The sequence below is a fragment of the Ixodes scapularis genome, unplaced genomic scaffold (genome assembly GCF_016920785.2).
Source record: "Ixodes scapularis isolate PalLabHiFi unplaced genomic scaffold, ASM1692078v2 ptg000712l_1__unscaffolded, whole genome shotgun sequence".
NCBI lineage: Eukaryota > Metazoa > Arthropoda > Arachnida > Ixodida > Ixodidae > Ixodes > Ixodes scapularis.
In genome coordinates, this window is record NW_024610026.1 from 849,185 (window position 1) to 876,729 (window position 27,545).

Here is a 27,545-nt window from a genome sequence, read left to right on the forward strand (position 1 = left end):
TGGCTCCCAAAAATGGTAGACTTTTACGTTGGAGCCTGACATTACAATCCTATTCTTTTCTAGTGAAACACAAGAAAGGAAAGCTCCACTGAAACGCTGACAGTTTGGGCAGAGCGGTCTGAATGCATTTCATTTCTTTTCTTCCTCTGGAAATAAGCTTGTCACTTGACTTTTAATCTTGGAAATAAGAATTGTAAATAAGAAACACTTTTGGGGGGTAGACTAACACACCTTCGGGACGGGGTAATCCCAAGTCGGGAAACTAAAGAAAATGTGGCAGTGCGGTATTATGGTTGGTGTAGTGTTTTTTCACTCGACAACTTGGAATCTCCATTTGGCATCTCCTGGCCGTCGCCCGGGTTTTCTGGTTGTCGTTCGTTCTACTGTCTAGCTGACTCGCAGTCGACAACCTCGGCTTCAGCAGCGCCCGGTGGCTCTACTGTCATCTTCCCCAAGAACTGCTGTCCCTCGGCTTGGACTTTTACTGAAGACTGCCCTGGACCCGTGGACCAGTATCAGAAGGGGCAACTGGGTCCAAGTCATCTACAGCTTCTGCACCTTGCAATTTTTTCCAACAACCTTCCCTGGAGAAAAGTCCCTTGGCTTCGAGGCTTTGCCGCCTGCCCTGGACAAGTGGGTCAAGGTTCTAGGAGTCGCCTGTGCTGAAGTGTGCAGCTGACGGCTCGTGCAGCATCCTTCATGAACGCTTCTCACCTGGGACACCGCAGTCATTGTGAGAACTGTTTCTTGGTTGCCAATATTCCGAGGCTCTGCCCTCGAAGGGGGTAGAAGTTGTAACGTATCTTATCGGCATGATAAGCGGGACGGGGCGCATGCCCAGTTTTCGATGCGAACTAGATAAAATGCCACTGCACCGGCCGTGGGAGCGCTTTTTGCTTGAGATGGGACTGAAATAAAGTCGCCTGCCAGAACGAAGGTGTCGTCACTCCGGCCATCCCGGCCGAAACGTTACAACGTCACCTCAACATCGAAAAAACGTGATAGAAGTGATGAGGGACGTCACAAACGTCAGGGACCTTTTCTCGGCGTTTCCACGACGTTTTGTGCTGCCTTGAGTTGACTCCAAACAAAACATGAAAAACATAAACATTTATATGGCGGAGAAGTGTCTGGCCACTCCAGATACAGTATCGTGTCTGGCCACTGATACAGTATCGTGTCTGGCCACTCCTTCAGGCTCAATGTACGCGTCTAAGTTGTGTACACAATTCTGCTCAGATTCTGCGTCGGTGTATTCCGAATAAGTCGACGTCCGCAAGCTTAACCGCGGGTGGGGTACACATGTAGACGCGCGGTTCGTCGCACTTGGAGCCAAACCCATTTTTCAGAAAATAAGCCTGGAATATCGAAGTGTTGACGGGCATCAGTTCACAAACCTCTTGCGTGCCTACAGCTGGAGCCGGGGCGAAGTCCCAACATAGGGCGCTACTGCTGCGTTTACTTACGCATTCGTGCCTTCTCCCGCGCCGGTGACGATATTCGACACTTACTGGACCCTGGTCTCGTGTGGGATTCTTCGGTGCTGGATCTGGGGATGGCTAAACGTTGAAGGTGGTCATGTTAAACAGAGCAGAGGAGACAAAACCTTCAAAAACAAACAAAACGAAAGGCCGGAAATCGCGATTCATGGGACTCGCCAAGATCAAATATGGGCAACGACAGTACGATCGGCCCTCATGTGAAACGCTAATTTCTGTGGATCGCTGTTTATCGTGCCCGATCGGACAGTTCTCCGCAAGCTCTTGAGGAAACCGCACACAGAAACACGGCCGTGGTAAAAAAGGTATAATGGTAAAAAGAGTCGAGCTGGCAGATGCATCGACGTTCGGCCGAGCTGGTGTTCCATCCTGCGGCTTTCTGATGTTAGTCCTCGCTGTAGTTGGCCTTCACAGTCCCGTTGTCAGCCTTCCACTGACATGACGCTTCTCCGCCGCTGGCCTCTGTCGGTCTGGTGGCGGGCCATCGGCCGACCAAATGCTCAGTCCACGTCTGTCTCTCAGGCCGCTCTAGTCTCGAGTGTCGCTGGTCTATTCGAATCCTCCTGCTCGTGATCTTCAGAGCCTCTCCTTTCATTAATTTCTCTCGTCCATGTGCCGTCTTTCTCTTCTCCATCTACAAGCTTCATCAACGGCAAAAAAGAATTACTCAATTTCCCTCACTTTTTTGTTTTTGTTCAGCGCTAGAGTCCTAATATCTTGAAACATTTATGAGCACACAGGCCTTCCACATTGCACCGCGAAATGCCGAAAAACTCTTCATCTCACTTATATTCTCGTGTAACAGTTACATGCCCCTAAGCCGCAGATTTTCAGCGGTATACCCTACTGGTCAAGAGCACCCCGCGACACTTTTATGAACCAGTATTCGTCTCTCTTATATTAACCCGCGCTCAGCAGTCTGTCCTTGTTTCCAGCGCACGAGGCTTCTTGGCTCCAAACAAAACATGACGAATTCACCTTCCCTAGCTGGTTGTGCAAGCGAGTCCGGAAACGGCGACTCTGTGAGCTGTCGTCTTTTTTGTGAATTACATTCTTTTTCCTGAGTAAACTTTCTTCGCTGGAAGACCCGCGTCTTGTGTCAACGTATTAGATGGCCGGATCCCATTGCGTTGCACTTCGGTCAATTGAGTATATGTCCCTTTGACCCACTGGTTACAGCACCCAGTACTTGTCTGTAATTCGTTACTCTGAAAATAATACGACATATTGCAAATTAAATTTCCTATAAAGTAATCCATGAGGTACTGAATTACAAGAACAACAAATTACAAGTATTTACGCCATGTGATACATGACGGTAATAATCCCTGCGATAGGGGCACCAGGAGCAAAGGAAACACAAAGTCCAAACGCAGCTAAGTCTCGGTCCTGGCATCAAACCTAAAACCTTTCAATCTCCAGTGGAGCGCGGTACCATCTGAGCTAACCAGGACCAGGCGGTTGTTTCTCGTTGCGCTCCAGTCACCTTGCTGTGTCTGGACATTTGCGCTTGTTTTTTGTACCCCTTGTTCCCTTTCTCCAAAGGTTATTATAGTCATTACTGTCCCACTCTCTTGCGCCTTTGCATTAAGTGCATTGTCATGACATGTAACATGTCAGCGAAGTCTTCGCAGTGGAAAAACGTATCCATGTTTTTTTTTTCTTTTTTGGTAAGAGTAATTTTATCTTGGATGCCATGATCTGTCGGGGCACCTTGGAATTTAATAAATAAATTAAGGAAATGCCGCAGTCATGCTTGAGAGGAAAGTTCTGCAGAGTGCGCATGACCTTTGTTGCAACCAGAAATGCATTGTGATGCCTTCAGATATGCTAGATTGCAAATACCAACACAGGGTTCAACCGAATCTGCCCAAGCATAGGTCTGTCGTTCTATTTTTTTTTTCTCGTTGCAATATTTGCAGGGCAGGTCAAACTATTCCGCTCATAGCTGGTACATGTCATGGGTTTACAGTTTAAAATATAAAGCAATTAATGCAATTTTGTTTCCCCGTACATGTATACGATACGATACATTCTATCAAGCTTGAAAGTTGAGTGTACATCATGCGAAAAAGCCGCAATAACTTCTCCGATTCATTTTGTCTTTTTTTACGATGGTGTGACGCACTGAGTTCGCTGCATGTAGGCATGCTTGGTCACCACTAAGTTTTTTGGCCCGTTGTCCTGCTACAATGAAACGAGTTTAGTTCTTTAAAATGATATACTAAATCGGAGTAAAGCCGGAAGGTTTAACCAGGTCCATCAATTCTACATTGCCGTTGCGAGTGAAAAGTAGTTTTATATTGCCTTAGATACACAAGTGACCAGGTAGCATTTCCGAGCTTCTGGCTCGGTCTGTTTAATTTTACGACACACGCTCAACACAGGCTGCAGCCAGATGCGTGTTAAGGGGCTCGTATTCCGATACAGTGAGAGTTGTTGGGCATTTACATCACAAGTAGCTTCACAATTTTATGTTCTTGAAGACGTTGTACGGCCCCTCAATAATAATCAACGCCCGATCGGTCTTTGCTTCGTTCGTTTCCCCAGGAGTGACAACACAACTACAACACTGCGAATGGGTTTAATGTACTTCCTGGTCCCCCGTCTTCAACAGCCAGTTGTCCGGGACCGCCGACCCTAACTGTCACCCGTCGGTCAGAGCTATAGAAGTTGGAGAACGTGTCCGGGCCTGCGGATACTCCTTCCCACGCCACAGTAGCCTAGGCAATACGTTCCGGTCTATCATAGCTCGAGTCGGGTTATGATATAGTATGGCCAGGGCTCGTCGCTCCCGTTGGTTCGAACCCCGATAGTGGACCGCTCCGGGCATCGCCTTGGGCCAGGCCGGCTCCATCGTTCCTGGCCGGCCCCAGAATCGCGCAGCACGTAATATCCGGCACCAGCTCGTGCCTCTTAGGCAACGGGTTTGTCACGTGCCCTCCGCCCAGTCATCTTCCACCCTCGTCTCCCACAACCTCTGACGTAGCTTCCAGTGTTTTGGCACAGCAACAAACAATTTTGTAGAAAATATTTTCTAGATTTCTAGTTCGTGCTACGTAAACAGAGGACAAAATTATAAACATAGATTCATTCATCTTTTAACAGTTTCTGATCATCGAACCTACCTTTTTGCCAAATGCAATACCCGGTCAGAATAACTTGAGGTATAAGAAATAAATGAAAAAGAAACGCCGTAGTCATGTGCAAGAAAAAATGCGCTGCACAGCTACGATTGTGTGGGCGCGCCAAGGAAAAATTCATTGCCATGCCTTCATATATGCTATATTCAACATACTAACGGAGGGGGGGGGGGGAGGATGGGGGAATCTGCACAAGCATGAGCCGATTGTTTTATTAATATTTTGTTTCGTGGAAGTATCACGTGGCGGATCAAATCAATTTATATGACAACCACACGCTTTTCTGCCAATAGTTAGTCAAGGCACGTAGGGCACTCAACCACGAACTTTCTTGGACAACAACCCCTAAGCGTATGCACTAAAAGCAGACATTCGACTAAATAACAAAAACGTTGCAATGTTCCCTGGGAATATTTTATACGACAGCCATAACATATCAATATGTAGTAATAAAACTTTTGGACGCGGGTGGTTTTTACTCCCCGAATCTACGTTTTGTTTTTGAATAGAATTCTTCGTATTACATACACACAATAATTTCTTCATTTTCTTTACAAAAGATTGTAATCCGTACTGAAAAAAAAAAAATCATTTGGCGCCTATATGAAGGTAAACGGGTTCATACCGTTAACAGTTTATCTATACCGGACACCAGTTTGTCAAAGGGGTCGCCCGTAGGGCTCAAAGGGGTCCCCTGTATGAGCCATAATGGTTACCTTTTTGGGCAAACAGGTCACTCCTTGGGCAAACGGGTCATTCGTCTGATCAAATGGGCCACTCGTTTGAGCAAAGTTGTCGCACGTTTGCTCAAACCGTCGACCATGTTGCACAGGCGGATGACCGGTGACCGGCAAACTGTACCGGTTTCATCAAACGGCTCTCCGAAGCCCGTTTGATACTGAACGTACCGATCGGCGGCATGTGCGCGCCTATTTCAGCCGTGGAAGCCTGTTTCCAGAAAGCCGCGGGAGCGCCGGTTTATCGGTTTACAATCGTCCGCATATTGCAAGGAATGGTATTTATAGTTTTGATTGCGCTGATGTTCGCTCATACTGCAACGGCAATAAGCGATTATTTTTATACGTAAACGTGCGACGTTGGCGAGCCGATATTTTTGACGGAACTTTAAACATTTGGCGTTCTTTGTTGCAACAATTTACTTATTCAGCTCGAATCTCTCGCGCAGAGGACGCGACCGCGTGAAAAAATATATTTCTACGCCCCATTCCACCTCAATTCAAGACTCAGCGAAGGTAACGCGCGAACACGTGGCTGCAAGAACATCGAGCATTGCGAGAGCCGGCCCGCCGTTGCAGCAGTCAATTTACGAGCTCGCGCTGGGTGCTTTTTTGGCTCAGGCGCAAGCCGAGCTTCTGGCCGACGACATTTCTTGGGTTCCAGCGTGCTGAAATGAGCGCGTTTTGTCTGCTTTTCGAGGTTGCAAACGCGACGTGCAGTGGCAATTCGAAGAGAGGAGGAAAGCGCGTGTACAGCGGTCCGTGCACCCTCTCCTCTAGCATTGACTGCATTACCACAAAAAGGCAAGCGCAAGTTGAACATGGTTGTAAACCTGAGACTCTGGCAGAAAAGAGAACACAACAGAAGGTAGTAAAAGAGGAGGCAACGTCTCCTCTTTTACTACCTTCTGTTGTGTTCTCTTTTCTGCCCCGGTCTCAGATTCCCTATTGAAAATCGCTCTGATGGGACTTCAGGATTTTTTTAAAGGGTGTGAAAGGGACTTCAGGAATTTCTGAGATGTTTGACGGGGGCACCGATATTTCCTGGTGGGTTCACTGGCCCCGTCAGAGGCTCTCCTGAAATGTCTAAAGTCCCCTTTACGATGCCTTGAAATGTCTGAAGGCCTGTCAAGAACTTTTCTAATGGGGTCGGGAAAACCTTCAGGCCTCTTGATATGTCTGTGTGGGCAACGGCCCAGATGGAAAAAACACATTTCGCAGAATTAATGAACATAGCTGCTTATTGTACGCTACGGGGGAAAAAATAAGTATTTGGAGAATGCCGATCGTGTGTGAGTACGGTCAGATTTTTATTACTGCTCTTCTATCAAATACGAGTGGGCTCCTGGACCCGTCTGTCACTGCCCGGATGTTCGGTCGCGAAAGAGCTACTGAGGGCGACTGCCCATGTGGAGAATTGACGAGCCGCGGGCCGAGTGGTGTTGGCCGAGCGGCGTTTTGAGGCGAACGCAATCCTGTCCGCTCGAGGCGAAATACGTGCAACCATGTATAAAAAAACAAGAAAAAAAAAAAAACAAGAAAAAAAGAAAAGAAAGAAAAAAAAAATAACAAGCCGAGAGCAGTGCGCGCTTTCCAGGAACAGGGACGCACGCGGGAGCGACTCGTTCCGGGAACCGGTCCCCCCACGGGGGACTGTCCCCAAAAAGCAATCGCCTCTCTCCGCCCGGCGATGGGGAGAGGGTGCAGGGCTGCCAGGCCAGCGGTCGGGGGGAGGAGGGTGGTGTGTGCAAGCGGGGGAGGCCATAGCCATTTTCTCTCTGCTCGTGTGCGGTTCCGGTTATCCCCCGAGCCTGGATGTTTGGAGCGGACCAATTTCCTCCAGGAAGGTGAGCATGCATGGTTTTGAGGGCTCGCCCCTTGGTCTGTTTTGATCCGTGCAGTTTCTTTCTTGGTACCGCAGGTGAACCATAGTTCGGCGCAGGCCGCCTTCAGCACCGCTCGAGCGCCTTTGTGTTCAGCGCATTCAAGGAGATGGTGGCCGGTGTCGGCTTACTCGCTGCAAAGCCTGGCAGTCGGGGTCAGCGTCCCACCGCATGTTGTGCCTGCGCACCGGGATTATGGCACTGTGGGTGTTGAGACGGTGGATGACGGCCGCTGTCCGGACTTGTTCCTTGCGCCTCTTCGTCCGTCCGACTTCAGACCAGCGAGCAAAGAATACGCCGAAGACGCCGGCGCGACGTCATCATGGACGAAACCGTGACTGTGCTCGGGATTTCTCAACGGCGGCGGGTGCTGCTTACGAGTTTGTGGTTTTCGCTAAACGTGCTTATTGAGACTGTGTATGTGTCCGTGAGGTGCACCTGCTCGGTTTTATTAGCTGAACTACCGTACATCAGGAATATACCCAGCGGCATTGTGAGTACTTTGAAAGGTATTTTTCTTTGTGATAAGGATGTCAGTTGTCCCTGTTTGATGTGATCCCTTTCGTCTACAGCTCCTTGCGCCGGGTTTGAACAAGCGTTGCTTTTTGAGTTATAATATGCATGTAAAACTAAATGTCGGCAATAAATTTTCAGTGTTTTGACCTGCATTTTTGTCTATGGTTCACAGTCATTTGGGCGTCTAAAGGGTTGATGGGCTAAAGGGCCTGACGGGTTAAAGGGCTGTGGGGCTAAAGGGTTTTTCTATGGGGTATCCTTGAAGGGTTTTTCTGTGGGGTATTTTTGAAGGGTTTTGAAGGCCTGTGAGGTCCCATAATCCTTCAAGGCTGACGGGCCCTTGTAGAAATATTTTCAATAGGGTTTACAACGATGTTAAACTTACACCAGCTCGCCTGCACTCTATTTTTTCGTCAACCGCAAGTGTTTTTTTTTTTTTTATAGAATGCATGAGGGGAGAAGGTGGGGGGGGGGGGTGTCCTGCGCCTTGTCCTCGCCGTCGCCCCCTACCTCTTCTCTGGTCAGCTCTGTCACGTGACCAGAGAGAGGGGAAGGCGCGCTACGCAGCCTACGCGCTGATAAGCATATCCAGATCCGACAGCGCGCTCGTTGGTAGTCGCTTTTTCCTTTGTCTGCTTGTTCTCCGTTGCAACTTCGTTTGTCCTGCCTGCTTCGGTCTGCCGCCTTTCCCTGCGGTATTATTAGGATGTCTCTCGACAACGTATGAAATGTGAACCAAATGTTCGAAAAGTCCTACGCATATATCGGCAAATGACAGCTTGTGCGCAGCATCGTGTTGAAACTTCGAAGGGGCCCTGCAGTCATATTTGAGCGTCTAGATTTTTTGCGGTTTCCACGTCTCTTCGAGTTCGGGCAAGCCAGCGGGCACGGAGAGAGTAACTAAATATCAGTGAGTCATATTTTAACCGGACGACGCGGAAACCTCCTCCACGGCACCCGCGGTACTGAAAGCGCGCGAAATGTGACGTCTTTGGTCCTTCGCTTACTACTGATCAGAGCCGCTAAAAGCTTCTTTTTAGTCGAAATACAAAACATAAGTGACGCGAACCGTTTAAAGTATTTATAAAAGTAGTTTTTGTTCAGTATTTTAGGTCAAAAAAGAAACAAATGCAGTTTATAAGGTACGGAAACAAGAAATGACTCGTCGACATACCCGCCACCAAGCGGTCGAAAAGGCGGTGCATACTAGAAAGGAGTAGTGCGATCAGGCGCCGACACTGAAAGATCCCGGATGTACGCAGCGGCGCTGCGGTCGTTTACGGACTGGAGGATCCGACCGGCTCCGAGCGTTCCGAAGGCATTCAGCGAGTAGCTTTGTCTTGCGTTTTAGCCATTTCGCAGAACGGCAGCGCGAAGTGGCTCCCATTCTGAACTGATCTTTACCCCGTGTTTGCTGTCGTTTGTAGCCAATGAAGTGTCATGCCGAATTAGTGTTTAATCGCGCAGCAAATGCCATGAGAACCGCTCTGGCTGCCCGCTGTATACAGTCTATCCAGAACACGCTTTAGTGACGCCCTCTCGCGCCGTCGACACGCAGTGCGGCAGCCGTGAGCGCTCGCTGAGCTCACTATCCCTCCTCTAGTTCACGGCCGCTCAAGCAACCAAAGACGTCATGAGGGAGATTATTTTTTGCTTGTTTTTGTAATTTTAACTTGCCTATAAGATTTAAAATAAAGCGAAATTCTAGAAAAGAAAAGTTACATTAAGTTACTACGGTCAGTGCGCTCAAATTTGGTGCAAACTAAAAACCACTAAAAAGTGCTTGCAGGGCCCCTTTAACAAGCCTTCCTTCTCGTTTAGTATTTGTGTGGTTGTCCTGCTTTGACAGTGTGCACAATTATCTTGAATTGCATCTTTCAAGTCCGCTGTTATTATGGTAAGTGCATTCCTACCTATTTGTTGGCAACGATTGACGTTCTTCTACGGGTACACGTCGACATTATCTATAGAATTATGCAGCGTCTATTTTCGCGGCAGCCGGGAGAATGATTTTTCCGCAAGTCTGCCATTAAAGTCTAGAATTACTTCGGTTCTTGTTTGCTTTGCAATCTTCTTAGTTGTATAAAAGCTTAGAGTGCCTCCTCACATTTCACAGATCGCTTGCACGTTTGTACTCCTCTACGAAATTTTCTGTACTAAACTTTTATGAGAACTGAAAACAATTTTTTGTGTCTGTTTTCCTGCCCATTTGCAAGGACCTGCGCGAACACATTTTTTCTACGTGTTTCCTCCCCGTTATAAATAAGCCAAGGAGTTTCGGGATGTCTTAAATATGTTTAAGATAACCATCCTTCCGGACGATACCCATTTAGGGTTAGCAAATAATTTGCCTATCCGAATGGCGCGTTCAAATGTGTGGTCACGTGGCTGGTCGAACGGGCACCCCTATTGAGCGAGCACTGGTATCAAACGGGTGCCGTTTCAAACGGGTACCCGTATCCCATAATTACGTTTGATCCAAACACATCGACAAGTTTTCCACCCGTTTAATTCAAACGGGTCGACCAGTTTGCCACGCGTTTGAATTTCAAATGTTTTATTTTTTTTTTTCAGTAGGGATGTTCCAGATGACTGTAATTAATTGCATGATATCATAAACTGAAGTCAATTAGAGTTTTAATATTTAATTGAAAACTTTTATTCCAAGGAATGTTCCAGAAAGTTGGCATATGCTATCACCTATTTTAATATTTAAGCCGCCACAGCCACTCAACATATAGTGAGAGTACGTAGGCATCAGATAACTTCGATGGTTTATTGTATGTGTCCCTTGAAGTGTAGATAAGGTATTTCCGTCATAATATTATCGTTTATCCTATTCGAATGCGGTACGTCTAAGCTGCATGTCGAGTTCCGGGGTAACCTTTTTAAGGACTTCAACTTATCTTTGGGATTATTGTTTTGAGTAACCTAATTCGAATATTTCGCTGTTAGGAACTTCAAGCATCCAGGCTTCTTGCGACTGCCGTCTGCATGTCCCTAAAGACGCATACTTGAGATGTTCATCTTATTTTAATTTTAAGGATTTAAAAATATAATTCCCTCTTGATATGTTAAAGTTTGGCTGTAAAAATATGTTTAATACATGAAGGCATTAGTTTTGCACCTTGTCGCCGTCATAATTTCTCAAAATAAGCGAATAAAAGTAAAATATATGCTAGAAGTATGAAAAATATGCAAGAAGTATAACAAAGCTTAATGTTGTAACGGTTTATTTTTCGACCGATCGACGTTCTTCTCCTTGGCTCACTCGCTTGAGAGCCCGCTTCTGTTTCTCCTCTTCGTGTCGTGCTTACTGCTACACTCGCCCTCCCCGTCCCCCAGTGAACTGACGGTATTGTCACGGGTCAAGCTCGTGCTTCTAAAATTCCGATGAACTAGGGATATGATGCCTAAAGTGGGTACGATGCATCGTGAATGTGGCCTTTGTATAATTAGAACTGCGAGTGCAGTCTCATACACGAAATGTCACAGGACCTAGTTGCTGAAAGATTTCACACGGCGCTCTAAAGCGTGGTAGAAACTTCTTCGCGTGACCTTCATTTCTAAACGGTCGGCGCACCGGAACCCAGTCTCCAGACTGTATGCGATTGGGTGGTGATGCTGGGGCAGTGCGTTCTTGAGTTCGATGCTGAGCCCGCAACAGTGCCTTCTCGGGCCTCGCAAACGGTGCTCATGCCTCGCAAACGGTGCTCAGAGGAACTCGAGAACTGCTCGGCTCTCAGTTGCCAAGCATCATTGGTACCAGCTTCGCCTGGAAGAACTGGTGTGCGTCTATACGCAATTTCAAAAGGAGTGAACACGGTCTTTGACTGCTCCGCAGTGTTCATGGCAAAGGCAGCTTAAGGCACAAGTTGGTCCCAATTGTTTTGTTGGTGATTGACGTAGCTTCTGAGTATGGCGTCGATAGTACGGTTAACACGTTCAACGAGGCTGTTTGTTTGCAGATGGAAGGGAGCCGCCTAAGCATGATGGATACCATGCACCTCCATTTCCTTCAACAGATTGACGAAAAAGACAACAGGAGGCGCGGTCGCTCACGAGAACCCGAGGGACTCCGTGTCGAAGAACAACTTGCTGTCGCAGGAACTGAAGAACATGGTCAACGCTACGCCAGTTATGCCGTGGGGCAAAGAATAATAGGTAGCTGTAACGTATGGAATGGCACCGTTTCAAATTCGATGGTCAGATGATATGTACATAAAATCATATCAATGATCGCCCTGTTGAGGCGTTCTATCATCCCGTTTGTGTTGCACTCCTTTGCACGCTTGTGGAGCATGGCGCGCAGGCGTAAAATATCAGCAACAAATTTTGATACAAAAGGACGGCCCCGGTCCGAGACAAGTTCTCCTAGTGCACCCTGCTTAAGAATGACGTCGTGTAATACAAACTAGGTTATGTCCACCACCGCCGCAGTCGGAAATGGCTTGGAAACTGCGTACCGAGTGGCATAAACAACTGTGACTGCGATACTGCAATTACCAACGGAGAAGTCTGGAAGATCTTGACAATATATTTAAAAAAAAACTACTGCAAAGCAGAAAAAAAACCTATTGAATCCTCGTAGTTCCGGGGACAATATACATGAGGTATGGCCGTCGACGTCTAGTAGTTATTGCCTTGCCCACTCGCTTAACGCAGATTAGAAGACTGCACGACGTGAATAATTCCTCCAACATATAACGTCTTCTTGAAAGGAAATGAAATAACATAGATAAGAATGTCTTAACTTTTAATATGATTTGTCATGCTTTCTTTTTTAGAATGTTAATATCTAAAACAAATTATACAAAGATCACACCCACCGAACAAAGTAAGAACGCCAATTATTGTTAACGTAAGTAGTCTTCGTGCCTTTTCGTCCTTTTTGTCCCCTCGCTCCACACTCTGAGAAAAAAAGGAGGAAAATGTAGGAACGAACCGCTTCCCTCCCTCTTACTCACGCGCCCGCAAGCGGACACGAGAAGGGAGAAACCAGATGTGTTTCTCCTTCTCCTGGCAGACGGGAGGAAAGTTTCTCCCTCCATCGTCATCTTCTTTCGGTTCAGTTTTTCGGGCACTTCAAGCACGTGATTTCTTTTTAATAAACGCGATTTAGCTGACTCATCGTTAGTGGCAACGAAGAATGCGGTAATTCAGTCTCGCAGTTCAAACACAAAGTCAACTTCGGTTGCATTTATGCTTTTACCACTAATTTTTGCAAAGAAGCAAACGAAGCCGTTAAAGACAGCGAAGTTTTAGAGCAGTGCAACAGTTCTAGATAGTCTGGGCCAAAGTTGCCATCACCGCAGCCTTCCGTCCAAATCAGGCAGGCTTCCTGCGGGTGTCTGCGCGTCTTCTGTGCTACGTTTGGGCCTCATCCCTGTTACAAAATCCCATCAGATAAGAAATGTGGCTTTGTATTTCGCGAGGCACAAACATTGCTATAGCAGTGTTGTGATTGTTACCGAAATATGGAATCACCGTCGATGTCTTTATGTGTTTCGCATACCAGTGGTGTAACAGCGAGTCGAGATTATCTGTACGGTCACAAGTTTACATTCTGATTTACATTAACGGGCTTAATAAGACCACTTCAGCGGTTATGGTGCACTCGATTGACCTGCGGAAAGTCATGTCGGAACGTTCCTCTGAAAACTAGCTCCTATTGTATTGTGACCGGTGTGTCCATATGCACTACCCTGTTGTCCCTTTGGCGAAAGCGATTGGGTTTTGGGGGAAGGGCTAAACATGCTTGAAATATGAAGGAAATAAACGACGTACCCATATTTACAGTTTGGAATTTTAGAATTCAAGAATATCAAACAAAACGACGGATCTGGTGCTGGGTAAACTTTCTTCCTGTTATAACTGGATAGTTTTTAGTCGACAGTCGACTTGTAGCCCAGCCCACAAAGCCTATCTGGCACTCTTATATCATTTTCGTTTTGCTTATCGTACTTAACCAATCTCGAATATGCACGCCACTGTTAAATTACAGATGTTTTAAACTGATCGGCCTTTTCAGCCACACTTTTGGAGCAAAAAGACGTTCGTGATAGTTATTTTAATTAAACTGAACTTCGGATTGTCGGGTCGAGTGGAGACGGCGTTTCGATTTCGAATGTGCACTGTATAGACCTGTCGTCGATGCCAAATTTTATGAGCTCTTAGTGTATTAGGCTAGCCGTAAAAATAATGAACTGATCGTCGGTCAGAAAGATGCTGACTTCGGAACACTGATTGCTCCCCGTCATCGATGTCACTCGCGCATTCGCCAGAGCCACTGGTCAAAACAACCGACCAATGTGTTGCTTTAGAGCGCAGCTCTTAGGCGCCCGTTTCCGGCTTGAGCTGCGTCGGCGGCGGAAACGCCGTCGGCGTCGCCGTCGGTGTAACCATGGTTACTCCAAGGTCACGCGACCCCCTAGGTCACGTGACCCCCCAAAATCACCCGAAGGTCACGGGACCCCCAAGGTGACGTGACCCCTCGAGGTCACGTGGCCCCTCCCCGAGGCTACGTGACCCCCCTCCCCCCGAAGTCACGTGACATCCCCCCCGAGGTCACGTGACCCACTCCCCCCGAGGTCAGGTGACCCCCCGGAGCATATTGAAGAATGAGGGGAGGAGGAGGAGAAGGAGGAGGAGGGGTCTACCCTCCCCTCAGTACCCTTCCCTCCTCCTCCTCTAGAGCGGCGCTCCGATTCGGCGTTACAGGGAGTTGTAAACGGCTTTCACTTTTTTTTTCTTTTTCCACCATGCTGAACAGAGCACGACATAGTTACTCATATACGCAAGTTATTTCACAATTTGCTTGTTTCGGAACGCAGCACAGCGTGGCTTACCGTACACAGGAGCTGTTACAAATCGTTACTTTGACTTTCGAAAGGACAATTCACGACCACCCGATCATACACGAAGAGCACAAAACAAAACCTATATGCGTACCTTCAATATGAAGGGTATAAAACGCGGAAGCAGCTTAGACAGTCCCTGAAGCGGTTTGTGTCTGGTCATGTTGATGTTCGTACGTGCTGAGTATAATATTAATAATGTTTTTTACTTCTTTGAAAAAAACATTTACAGTAACTGGCCCACAAATGCAAAGAAGAGTGCTTGTCCGTGGGACCAGGCAAACGAAAACATTTACAATTAAAAGGAATAGAACGCAGTATTACAAGTAGCACTATAAATAAAGAAATCACACAGAATTGTAAAACACAGCAATATTTATGTTCTTTCTCGCTCTATGTGAACTGTAGAGTGTCGTATGCATTGTGACGCAAGTTGGATGTGTGTGTCAAGTGTTTGTGCACTAAATATGTCAAAATCGCAGTGGCGGAGCGCGAAATTTGTTCGGTGCCTGATGAATTAGACGGAACCTATAGCGCCACCTCGCTTACGCATTTGCAATTAGTGTGCATGTGCCTGCCATCTAATGGCTAGCGAATTGACCTTCTTGCGCGCTTCGCGATGATATTTGTACCTTGCAATGAGGCAAGTAGGCTGCTTTGAATTAGCTCTTATGGGAGCAAGTCTGGGTTCGCGAATGGATTACTACTCCTCCCTGATGTGCGGTGCTAATGAAGGAAATGTGTCGCGGGGAATCGCAAAGGTGTTACGTGACATGGGCGTAGTGGCCGGGTTTTCGTTGTCTCCGTTTAACATCGCATTGTTCAAAACGAAAAGACTGAGTGATCGCGTTCGTAACGCATTTTCTTACCTTCGCGGGAAGCCGGCTTCACCAATAAATAGTTCGGGAAAAGCTCGTGTACTGCTTGAATTTGCTACAGCTTTCGTCTCGTAAGCGGATACTTGTATGATGTGTGTGAAGCAGTTGACAGCCTTTCTAACGATATCTGCTGAGCGGACCGGGGGAGGGAAAAAGGGGGAGGGGGCACCGGTAGTGCGAGGTATTAGCATCACCGATTGTTTTGTAAATTCAGCAGCTTGGTTTACTTCATACACATTTTATAAGCGTCGAATACTACCTGCAACTGTGCACGTCCGCGCGGAGGAATATGCGACGCCTGCTGTTTACGCGCCTCGTGTACAAAACTACCCATCAAATAATCAAATATACTCACTTGTATCCCCTCCGTTAAAATGAAAAATTGCTTGTGCTCGGTTGCTTTGCCAGCACGTTTCTCATTTATCACATATATTAGTGTCTTGACGTTCTCAAGCGCAAGGTACACCCTTGAGTTCACTCTCAAAGCGCATGAGCTTTGTCGTACACCTGCGGGCGTACCTCACTGCGTGAGTTGCAAAACGAAGAAAGAGAGATCCTTCAGCAAAGCCTTTTAAATACAAGATAATTCTTTTATTGTCAGTAGTTGATGTTTTATTAATCACAAAAGACAAATCACATACAAAGATGAACACAAGAAAATATTTATTGCTACAAGGCAAAATATTGCACATTCGGAAGAGGGCGGTGTGAAAAAATAGGAGGATCTCCATATGGCTTGAGTTTCTTGAGGCCAGTCTTTGCCAAGATCACTGGCACAAACTGATCTTTCGTCAAGTGATCCTGAAAATAAATGCAGCATCGCATATTTTTAGTCGCCAATTGTGAAGCACCGATCGCGGAAATATGTTGCACAAACAAAAGCGCTAGGTGCTCGATCGTTGTTGACTCTACTTTCACTGACGCAATATGTACGCAGTAACACTACAACCCTTTTTACTTTAGCGGCACCCCAGTCTCTGGCGCATCGTTCTAAACTCGGCCGACTACATGCAAGCGAGCTAAGAGTGAGCGAGTCAGTTTCTATACTCAAATACGCGCGAAAAGACGTGTCTAAGTCCTTCGTGCCGGTAATATAGTTCAGTGCTTGTCTCGTCTCATGACCATACTACGCGATCTTCATCGGCGAAACCGAAATAGACAGGTAATATGATTCAGAGTTTGACAATGACTTGCCTCGCAAAGTCAACCTCGGAGGCACTCGAAACTTTTCCGACCGATCCGGTGGAGCCATTTTTTTCGCTGTTGACGATTTTCTTTTCCCGTTGGGACGGCAAAAAAAGCTTCTTTCTTTTCGCAATGCTGTTTGCGCAATAAGCACCTCAGCATGATGGCATCGCGTCGCCGCCGAGGTTGTGGTAAAATATAAAAAAAACCTACGGCCGTGCCGTGAACAACGGAGCCACCGCTACGCCTGGCCCAGTGATGGCGTTGGTTTCGAGCAGACGACCGAATTGCGCGGGATCATGGGAAGACAACGGTCATGTGTCGCGCCAGATCGAATTGAAGCGAGGGTAAAGAGAACTTTTGAGAGGGAAAGGGCATCGGCGAGGATAAATTTCTCTTCCCCATTTCAGACAATGGTTTGCGCTACCTTTCAGTATACAGGTGCCTTAGTGTGGGTTAGGGAGCCGTCATGCGTGCTATGCTAGGGTGATGCCACCCTTTGTAATACCACTCTCCGACAAACGAGCAGCCATTTTGGTTCTCGGCGATAATCCGTGGGGCTTACAACCCTCCCGGAAACGAACACCTTATCTCACAAGTTCCGAGCAGCGTTGTGGAACCCACGGAGGGAGGATTAGCATTTTCCCCTTCGGTTGGGATTACCGATGGACACAAAGGCCACTTTTCGGCGCACGGGGAAACAATGAGAGGAACAAAATGGCGGTGGAAGTGGGCGTGGGAAAGGGAAACAGGCAGTTTGCATCATTCTATGCGAAGCGCACATGAAGGCACCCTAGTGTGGGTGTGTGTGCGTGATTTAAGAAGCGAGAGGGAACGGGTGGTGACTCATGGGCGATCCCGACATGCTTCGGAGGAGGCGCCCCCCCCCCCCCCCCCCCCTATTTTGGACGTGACAATCCGCTGGCCTTTTCCCCCTCACCACGAGCAAGAAGAGGGCCATGTTGCCCAAGCAAACGGAAACAGAAACGGGCGAGGGACATTCCAGCAGAGCCTCCAACTGGAAAGATCTCAAGTTCTCCCCACCTTTTCTGGGGGGAAAGTGACGACCCCGGAGGGGAACAAAAAGGAAGAAAGAACGGGGCCAGGGACTGGGCGTACGGGACGGTGCGGAGACCAGGAGTCAGATTTTTTCTTGGACGCGACGGCCTGGAGGCAGCCAGACATCGACGGACAGAGGGGATATTAAGGAAGGGATGATTTCCAACACCGTGGGAACTCGACGCGGCTTCTCCCAGACGACCAAATCTGCAAATGCTTGCCGGTATTTTTTTTTTTTTTTTGCTTGATTCTATGCCATTTACGTGGATTTGCGGAACAAGTCCTGCTACTGTTTGAGTGACACGTGTAGCAACTTGGCAACTAGTCAACGTTGACACTGGTCATTATCGATAGACCCCTCTCTCGACAAACATACCTCTTGGAGTTTGTGTTCAAATGTTTTCGTGGCGGATAGGGCGGGACGTATGGATACGATAGACAGGTGAGAAACAACTTATTTACGGGTTTTGTTGGTCATGTAGGACGCGAGCAAAGTGCTGCAGTCGATTTTTTTCTCTAAATCTCGTGGTAGAATGGAACCTTGTTCTTCGTCGTTATCCGCGTGCTGTTGCGTCGACATTTGTAAATATGCGTGGAAATATTCTCGTTTTTATTGGAAGGTGAATAACATCTTTCTTGATTATTTAAAGTGCGTTGTTGGTGCTTAGGTGTATATTTATACTGATGTTACTTCATTGCCTTTACCGCGTTTATACTAGAATCTTAACTATATTAAGGTTACAGTATTGTGTAATCAAAATAAGTTTTCTTTTGTTCTAAGGCAGCTCAAGCGCCTAGGGAGAAGTAAATTAGTTGACTAAATAGTAAGTTTAGTACCCCAGCCACACGGAAAAGTTAATATATTTTCATTAAATGATATGGGATTTAATCAGTTCGCAGTCTAGAGTGATTATACGAGCGTCGTAAGCCGATTTGTCCACCCCATAATGTCTATCGATCAAAATTACATTACTTTTTCCATGTGGCCGCGGTATAATACACGAATTCAGTGACTGCACGCGATAACAGTCGTTTACATGATCGTAAGCGACACTTGTATAGCCGTGTCCGCGTTGATTACGCCAACCTGATTTTTAACTGTGATCTGTTTTGCTGTGTTCAATCGCTGCCTGTCTCGCCATTTTGCCGAAGTATTTCTGTATAAAACATGCATTCCTACAGCAATAATTGCGACATAATATTTTCGACTTAAAACAATCATACTTCTCTATAGACGTCTGGTACGCATACCTCGTGCCATTTCGTACCGATTATTTAGCGGTGTAATGTTTTGTCCATGTAATAAAATGTTTTCTAGACCCATTGCTATGCGCAGCACTCATTTTAGCTAATAACACACGCGTATGTGTTACGACGGTCAATCCACGCGCATTGCCTTCGCTTCGACACGCGCCCCCGATGGCCTTCCCTTTCGACGTCGCGAGAAGGGCGCTACGGTCATATTTCTAGGATGTGTTGGCTAGTGGGCTGTTAGGCTGATGTTTCTATGTGCCGCGTATGTGTATGCGGTCAATGTATGTTCAACTGATGCTTGTGGTATGCGGAATATACCTACATGTGTGTATAATAAAGGTGCCAAGAAAGCCCGAAGCGTAATGGTCGCGTGAGCCAATAAACATATTTTTGTAGTACATAAATTGGGCGGTATCTGTAGTCCGTTGCAAATCGAGAAGGTAGGGCGATGGTGAGAGGGGCCGGGGAGGAAGAAGCAGACGGAACACTAAAGAGAGGAGGAGGTTTCCCCCTCTCTTCTCTGCAGCGTTCCGTCTGCTCCCTCCTCCCCGGCCCGCCTTACCCTCGCCCCACCTTTTTTGAGTTGGAACAGACTATAGCGCCGAGGCTCCAAGTACTCTAGATATACGTGCGATTTCTGGCGGGTGCTCGGACGACACTGCCAGTACAAAATTGAAATTATCGACCCCCGGCGAATTCTCAGCCGACGCTCTAAGTACTCTATAGATATACGCGCGATATCCAGCAGGTGCTCAGACGACACGTCAGCTCGATTGACATACGCAATGCCCGGTGAAAACTCAGCCGACGTTCCAAGTATTCTATGGATATACGGGCGATATCAGGCGGGTACTCCGACGACTCGATTGACCTTGGAATAACACACGACGTCCGACGTGCACTCAGCCGACCCTGATAGTACTCTATAGATATACTCGGCGTCTGGAGGGTACACAGCATGACGGTGGCATTTCGTTACTCCAGTGATATTGTGCTGGTACTGCCCCGCTTTTGAAACGATATTTTCTAGAGATCGTGTGAATGGGAAGAACCGTATATTCTGAGTATTCGCCAACAATATTGTGTAAATCCTCGCCTAATATTTTTGTGCCGCTTTTGTAGTCATACCTTCAAAATAACATCATCGTTATCTAACGTTATAAAGTGAGTGAATCAAGTTGATTTAAAACAAAATAACGTCTGCCCACACCCGCTGGGAGCGCGTATATCGACATAGGCAATCGGAAAAAGTTCGCCGGACCGGACGTACGTCATAAATATACGTGGCCGGACGGAAGTAGCCGAGAGCTTGATCCCCTGCTTAAAGTACTTCCGAACAATGCTTGTTTATTAGATTTTTTTTTTAAAAACGGGTGAGAAATTACTCAGGTATCTCGAACGATTTCTAATCTTGGAAGACCTTCATATACTGAGTTTTGAGAGTGAAGGCAACGCAAAGGGGTCAACTTTGCGTTGCCCTTTGGCACACGAATCTTGTAGTCTGGCACAATCTAAGGGAGCACCAGATGAGCTTCAGAGCGGGTGCTGCATTTCGTTGCCTCCTCTGATTGAGAATGCAGATGTGCACCTCTTGTAGTAGGCGAGAGTTTCCACGTTGGGGACAAACGGGGAAAAGCCCTTTCTTTAAATGTGTAAACTGTGCTTCAGCCTTCGAGACACAAAAAACATCAGTCTTTAGAGATAATCCCGCAGTTATTCAGCCTCAGTTGTGACGTGTCTTTCCGCCCCCCGCGCCTTGACGCAGCGTTGTTTGCAGTGAGGGGCTCGTAAAAATGTAAAGGGGTTTGAGACCCTCCAAGGCCCTTGTCGTGGCCTCGTACAAAATGAAGAGAAGCGTGATCACGAGAATGAGGCAAACAGGCACGCGAGCAGCGGAGACAAGATGTTCAGAATGACGTAAACCTTACAGCAAATATAGTAAATAAAATCGTGAGGTAGAGGAACGCACCTCTACAAATTGGTGACCCTGTAATAAAGGACAACTGCCCTGACCCAGGGACACAGCTCCAGAGCCTTGGTTTTCGGTGAGCTATGCTTTCTACTAGCATCATGAGTCAAGGCGATGGCAACGGCTCTGCTTAGACCCCGTCAATCTTGGGGGCGGCTAAAACGACCATTAAGATTCCCGAGTTCTGGTCGGCCGACTCCGAACTACGGTTTTCTTACGACAGAATCTATTTTCCGAAAGCATAGAATTGCGTCGTCCCCGACGAAGTTTGATTACGTGTGTTACAAGGCAGCAATCAAGGCTCAGCCGAACAGCATTGCGTAGACGGAAGCCCTACCATTAGTTAGGCTCGGCATACGAACAGCTTTCAAAACAGATATCAACTGTTGCACGGCTGAGTTCGTGAACGGCATGTCACTGCGTCTGCCAGGAGAATTATTTAAGCAGTCAAGTGACACCAAAATCGAAAGCGCCGAAAACCATGTAAAACGACCCGGTTTCCTCATGCAGGACCTCCGACCTACCTACCTACACAAGGGTACCGTCGACACGCTACACGTCCATGCCGGCTAATATTCTGCTCTGTACACACGTCTTTCTCACAAACGACGGAGTCAAGAAACCGATGCAGCCCACATACGATGGACCGTTTCAGGTTCTAAGACGCAGTGGCAAAACTTTGACACTTCTGGTAAAAGGCAACGAGAAAGCTGTCTCGTTAGAAAGAGTTAAGGCTGCCCACCTTGACTAGGCTTTTGTGTACAAGACGCAACACCGTTTCGAAGACCTCAACATGATCAGTTTCGTACAGACAATGCATGGAACTTGATTCGGGACAAGACCTATAAATCCTTACGACAATGGCTACCTCAGGAACGTAAAGGCTCGTCACCTCCGCCTCCTCATTTTTTTCTGGTGGGGGGGGGGGGGGGGGGTACTTGCGCTTATGGTCAGAACATCCATTGGGTCAGATCATCCATTGAGACAAAACATCCAAGACATCACGTGACACAAAAGTCAGAACATCCAACGAGTCAAGGCATCCGTCCGAGTCAAATCATCCATCGAGTCGAAACATCCAAGACATCACGTGGCACCAGAGTCAGAACATCCAACGAGTCAAGACATCCATCCGAGTCAAATCATCCATCGAGTCAAAACAACCATCGAGGCAGAACCTCTATCCGTGTCTAAATATCCATCGAGTCAAAATGTCCATCAGGTCAGAACATCCATCAGAGTCGAAACATCCATCTGAGTCTAAACATCCATCGAGTCAGAACATCCATCAGAGTCAAAACGTCCATCTGGTTCAAAATATTATTATTTGAAATGAAAGGAAAAGAAAACAATATATATGAATTTTTGCCGGCTCGAGACTGCGAATTTTGCGAAGTGCCAGTTTCGAGGATACACCTGATCAACCACCTTGGTCAGTGTCCTGGATGTAGGGTCCTCCGTGATCGTGTTTAATTTTGGTCGCTGAGTATATTTGGCTATTTGTCATCTGCAATCCCGACATTTCAGGATGTCCTTAACTATCTGAACAGCATTACGATCCTTCGAGTTCTTTCGTAGAATGAACTGAACAGCACGCATGGGCCACTTTCCTTGAATAAAACTCTTTGAACGGCTCACGATGTCTTGCTGTCTTATTCAACCAAATGACTTTATGCAAACGATAGGCACTGCGTTGTGTCTGGTGGTAGTAATCGTGACGAAAATGAGTGTATAGACACTGTGACAGGGTACAAATACATAAAAAGTTATAATACATAAAAACAAAACTGTAAAAGTTTGTTCCGTAATTTCACAACTACTATTTACATACCATTGAGCAAATCCATGTAGAGTGCTTTGTCCGAGAGTGAGGCTAACTTTAAAAAACCTCAAACTAAAGCTACGATTCTCTCGGAATACCATTATTGATCACAGTGAACGTCTGGACAAGAGTGTCTCAAAACAATTCAGAGGCTTAACACAAAAATGGAAGGAATTGACTGGCGAGGTGAAATTAATTTCTCTGAAGGGCTTACGTTCCGTAATTCACCGACAGCAGTATTTTGGTCCCTCGAGCAATCGCGCAGACTCGGAGCCCGCCCATCGCCGCGCTCCGCTGCTCCCGCCTCAATAAAAAAAAACAAAAAAAATCTTTTTTTTTTCTTATTTTGAGTTAATGCGTCGAAGCAAAATACTTTTAAAACAGAGCCATTCTCCCTTGAAAAATGTTTCACCATCACAAGCTTGAGAGTGCTCTAACTTTTCATATGAATAATAATATCGTTCTTTTCATTTGGATGATTTTGATCGCGTTGCTTTTGAATGAATTGCTAACATTTGTTACCCAACAGTGCCTGGAAAAAATAGTCTTTTCTTTCCGAACTTCTTAGGAACGCTTCGACATACAACAATCTAAAATAAAAAAAAAAATGGCTGTCGCACTGGTTTCTTACAAAGGCGATCTAAATACCAAGCATTTTTATTTGGATTAAAACGGCTTTATTCATTGTATGTGGGTCACGTAGCCGCCACGAATCGCAGAGTAGCGTGCTTTTGAGCTGCACGGGTCAAACGACAGCAAATAAAATGCCACCTAGACGGCAAAGCAGCGTATTTTACCGGCAATGCAAGTAAATTTCAATCTTAAACCACGTCTCGTGCACCACTCGCCGCTTTCGAGAACCATTGCCACTGTGCCGTCGTGTTCTACCTGATTTTATTATGGATTTGACCACCAAAATACTGTTTTATTTTACCTTTAGAAAGACACAGGGTCACTGACAAAAGTACACCCACTAATACGTGATAAAACAAAAGAAAAATTGTTTCACAACGTTTACATGCCCCTGACGATATTAACTTCAATATTATGTTTATTTATTTATTAATAAAAACTACAGATTGTGAGTTGTTTAAGCAAGGATCAAGGAAAACAACAGCAATCATCTTAGAAAACATAAAATAAACAAGAAAGTCACCAACACTGGTGGAGGAAAATTGAAGAAATCGGAATCACAGAATACATATAAAAATGCACGTTTACTGAATAGCCTGAGTAACTGAAAAGGTCTAAATGAGATAATATAGTCGTAAAGGCAGTTCAGAGCTCAAATAATAGTAAAAAATCAAGAAGATATCCTATCGACTTTCGTCAAATAACGAACTCAATTTTGTCCTTTATAAACGATTAAATTTTATCTGGGAGCGTATGCAAACGGTCCTTGCTTACCATGTCGTCAAAAGTCGTTTACACAACAGATCTCTCCTTTCAGGCGGAAAACGGTAGAGCGTTCAACTCGTCGAAAAATTCATGGCAACCATCCGAGTCAAAACATCCATTGAGTCAAGACATCCATCGAGTCAGAACATCCATCCGAGTCAAAACATCCATCGAGACAGAACATCCATCGAGACAAAACATCCACGAATGGATGTTTTGACTCGATGGATATTTTGACGCGTTGAATGTTCTGACTCGGAATCGGGTACTTGTAGTGACCGCTTACGAGAAGATGAGAAGCGCGATCACGAGGATGCGGCAACCAGGCGCGCGAGCAGCGGAGATGAGGTGTTCAGAGCGACGTAAACCATACTGTAAATGTTGTAAATAAAACTCACCATTGTTTTCTCCTCGGACATGAGTCGATTATGTCCCATAAAAAGGTATTTAACTTCCTAAAGGATGTCCATCTTTTGAAACTTATTTAAGTATATTTAAATATTGTTTACTGACGTTAATGAATAAAAATTATAGCAGCTATCAATAACAATGCCATTGGCGCTCTTTTGCCAAATCTGGTCGTGACGCCATTAAAACATTGATTCATTCATTTCAGGCAATTCATAAAACATGTGAGATGCATGAATAAGTCACGAATTAGCAACTTGACATATATTGATTTACTTTTTTTAAACACTGCAGTGCTGGGGATATTATTGAAAACCTGGCGTTATTGCAGGAGTGGAAAAAACGATTGTTCAAAACGGAATAAGACGTTTCGGCAGCGGTGGCAGCGAGGTGTTCGCAATATAATGAACGCTTTCCAATTTGCACAGAATCTATCGACGTGAAATCCTTCTGCACCGTCGTTTCTGGGATCAATCTGTCACGCTATAAAAAACTAGTCGACACACCCACCGTCCTGCTGCACAGCCACTGGACCGGACCAACAGCGCCTCCACAGCGCCACGGGACCAACAGCGCCACCAGTTGAAAAGGAAGCTGCGGGCTGCGACCACTTTTTGGGCATCGGCGGCAGCGAGTTGTTCGCAACATGATTAATGCTCTTCGATTTTCAAAGTTTGGAATCATTCTTTCCTTGCAAGTTTACCGTTGAAAATCCGCTCACGCGGCTGCCAAAGCGTTTTTTTTTTTTTTTTTTTTTTGTGGTTTAGCGTATTATATTTCACCACATATGATAGCGAGCTTCGTCAATTTTTAGACTCGCGGACAGCATTTCGAGAATTGGAATCATTTGCGAGTTATTTTAATCGGTAAATGGTCTTTCCCATCAAGAATGGTCAAAAGGAGGCGGGGTCCGCAGATATTGGGAAAGCGCCGCGCACATGAACCTCCAGTTCAATCCTGAGCGTACTCTAACCCTACAGACAAAACTGCGGGCTTTGTCGATTTTTAGAATCTCGAAAAGAATTTTGAAAATCGCTTTATTTCTCGAGTTATTCTAATCGGAACATGGTCGATCCCTTCAAAAATGGTAAAAAATAGGACATGATTAAGCAACACTAGCGAGTTATAGTAGACCGCTTTCATTTTCCCCTCCGCTCTGAGCACGTCAAACCGCGCATGCGCGGCCCGCAATGCAGGGGTACAGAGCGGAGCTTCCAAGGCGAGTTTTAGTAGACCGTTTTCCGCTCACCAAATAGTGCAGCTAGAGCGTACCGAACAGCGACGTACGCAACCCCGAAAGCGGACGTTCGCGGTACTAGTTAGACGAAACATTTCAATGCAAATACTCTGGTTCATCCTTTCTGTATGCAAAGCTGTCCTTTTACAATTAAACATGCACTTATTGCATTATGAGTCATTCTAGTCATTATATTATAGTCATTATATTTAGAAAGAAAAGTGAGTTAGAAAACCTGAGATAGCTGGCCAGGTGTGATGCTTTCGTAGGCAAGGCAAGCCGAAGCTGATCGCTGTCACGCTTGTTGTCTTCTCTTGGTCCCCCTCCGCGTCGCCGCACGTTCAAAGAACCAAGGAGATCAAGCGGCCAAGTACGTTGCAGAGACGACTCCTGCTGTTTCACTTAAAATGGCGAGAAATAGAAAATTTAATTTGCTTAAGAAATGCGAAGCGCCGCGATTTTCGCTCAAGGCACGGGCTGCTTGACACCCCCCACGTGAGGAACGATGATTTCCGAAGGCTGTTCTGCTTTGAAAAAGCCCTCCTGGGCGCCCTTCTGTCGGCGTTGGAGGTGCCCGAGTCTTTCACCGCGGCGCAAGGCGCTGCTGTGCCGGGTGATGAAGCACTGTGCATGATGCTGCGGTGTCTCGCGTACCCCAACCGGCTCTTCGACCACGAGAGGGTGTTTGGTCGGGACTCATCAACCATCTCCGGTATTGCAAACCTGGTCATAAGCCACGTCCATGAGAAGCTTGGCCACTTGCTGTCCGATATGAATAACCACAGCTGGCTGCCGCTGGCGAGTCTGGAGCTGTTCTCACAGGTAAGACCCTGCGCCTTTCGTGTAAATTTCGGATTGCAACGGGTCGTTGCACTGTTTGATGTCTCGGAACCGTTTTGTAGGCCATTACAATTTGCATCGTCTTTCTTTGGCGTGGACTAGCGAGATGCGAACTACCTATAGGCACGTTGAAGAAGACGGAGGACCAGAAATGAGAAGTACGCAAACTGAGCGCTGAAGCGATCTTGTTTACATATGCCTGTACTCTCACTGCACGTAACGAAAGTGTTTATCCAGGCTAGCTATGCAGATATTTCCACTAGGGTTCTGTAAATGCTTGGCCAATGAAAGTGCCTGTGACATCATTCTTCAGATTTCACCTAAGATTTGTAAATCTAGTCTTGTGGTACTACCACACTTCTCTGCATTTATTTGTAACCTCTCTATGGACCTGTGCAGGGTTGTAAATGTTACTTCGAAAATGTACCTAAGATGCAGTTGCATTTACTCATACGAAAAGGCACCTAGATACTCACTTAAAAATGCACCTAGGTACAGGTGCAGTTCCTTCAAAGAGCTTTATTTATTTTCCCCTAATTTGTCAGAATATTTCCGCGCGCGCAGCTGACCAAGCAGGCAACTCGCTCATGGCGTAACGGTTATCGCGCTTGCCTTCCACCAACGAGGTAGAGGGGCTTAGAGTGATAAACCGGAAGTTCGGAAGTGGCACCCCCCAGGTTGCCGCCATGTTGTACGCAAATGTGACTACTCGTCACGTGACCTCCCAAGAGCCGTGACGTCACCGGTAAGATGGCAGCGCCCAGAGCTGGCGGATGCGAGTTTGTTTGGTGCGCGGGAGCCGTGATGTGCAGCGGTTTTCCGACGACTTCGGGCTTTTTCGTGCTCGCTGACGCATGTAT

At 46.5% G+C, this 27,545-nt stretch overlaps 1 protein-coding gene across 1 annotated transcript; it reads left to right on the forward strand.

The window, feature by feature from the left end:
* The first annotated feature begins 3,251 nt into the window (after positions 1 to 3,251).
* On the forward strand, positions 3,252 to 26,787 carry LOC115332062. The gene is made up of 2 exons (XM_040210335.1): positions 3,252 to 3,379; positions 26,115 to 26,787. Exons 1-2 carry the CDS (start codon positions 3,252 to 3,254, stop codon positions 26,785 to 26,787), a joined length of 801 nt encoding a protein of 266 aa, XP_040066269.1.
* The last annotated feature ends 758 nt before the right edge of the window (positions 26,788 to 27,545 follow it).

What these genes read in the sequence shown, in the direction of transcription:
- LOC115332062 (XM_040210335.1), top strand. Translation starts at nt 3,252, where the DNA reads ATGCTTGAGAGGAAAGTTCTGCAGAGTGCGCATGACCTTTGTTGCAAC. An exon ending in CCGAATCTGCCCAAGCATAG is followed by an intron (nt 3,380 to 26,114) that starts GTCTGTCGTTCT and finishes ATGCTTTCGTAG; the next exon opens with GCAAGGCAAGCCGAAGCTGA.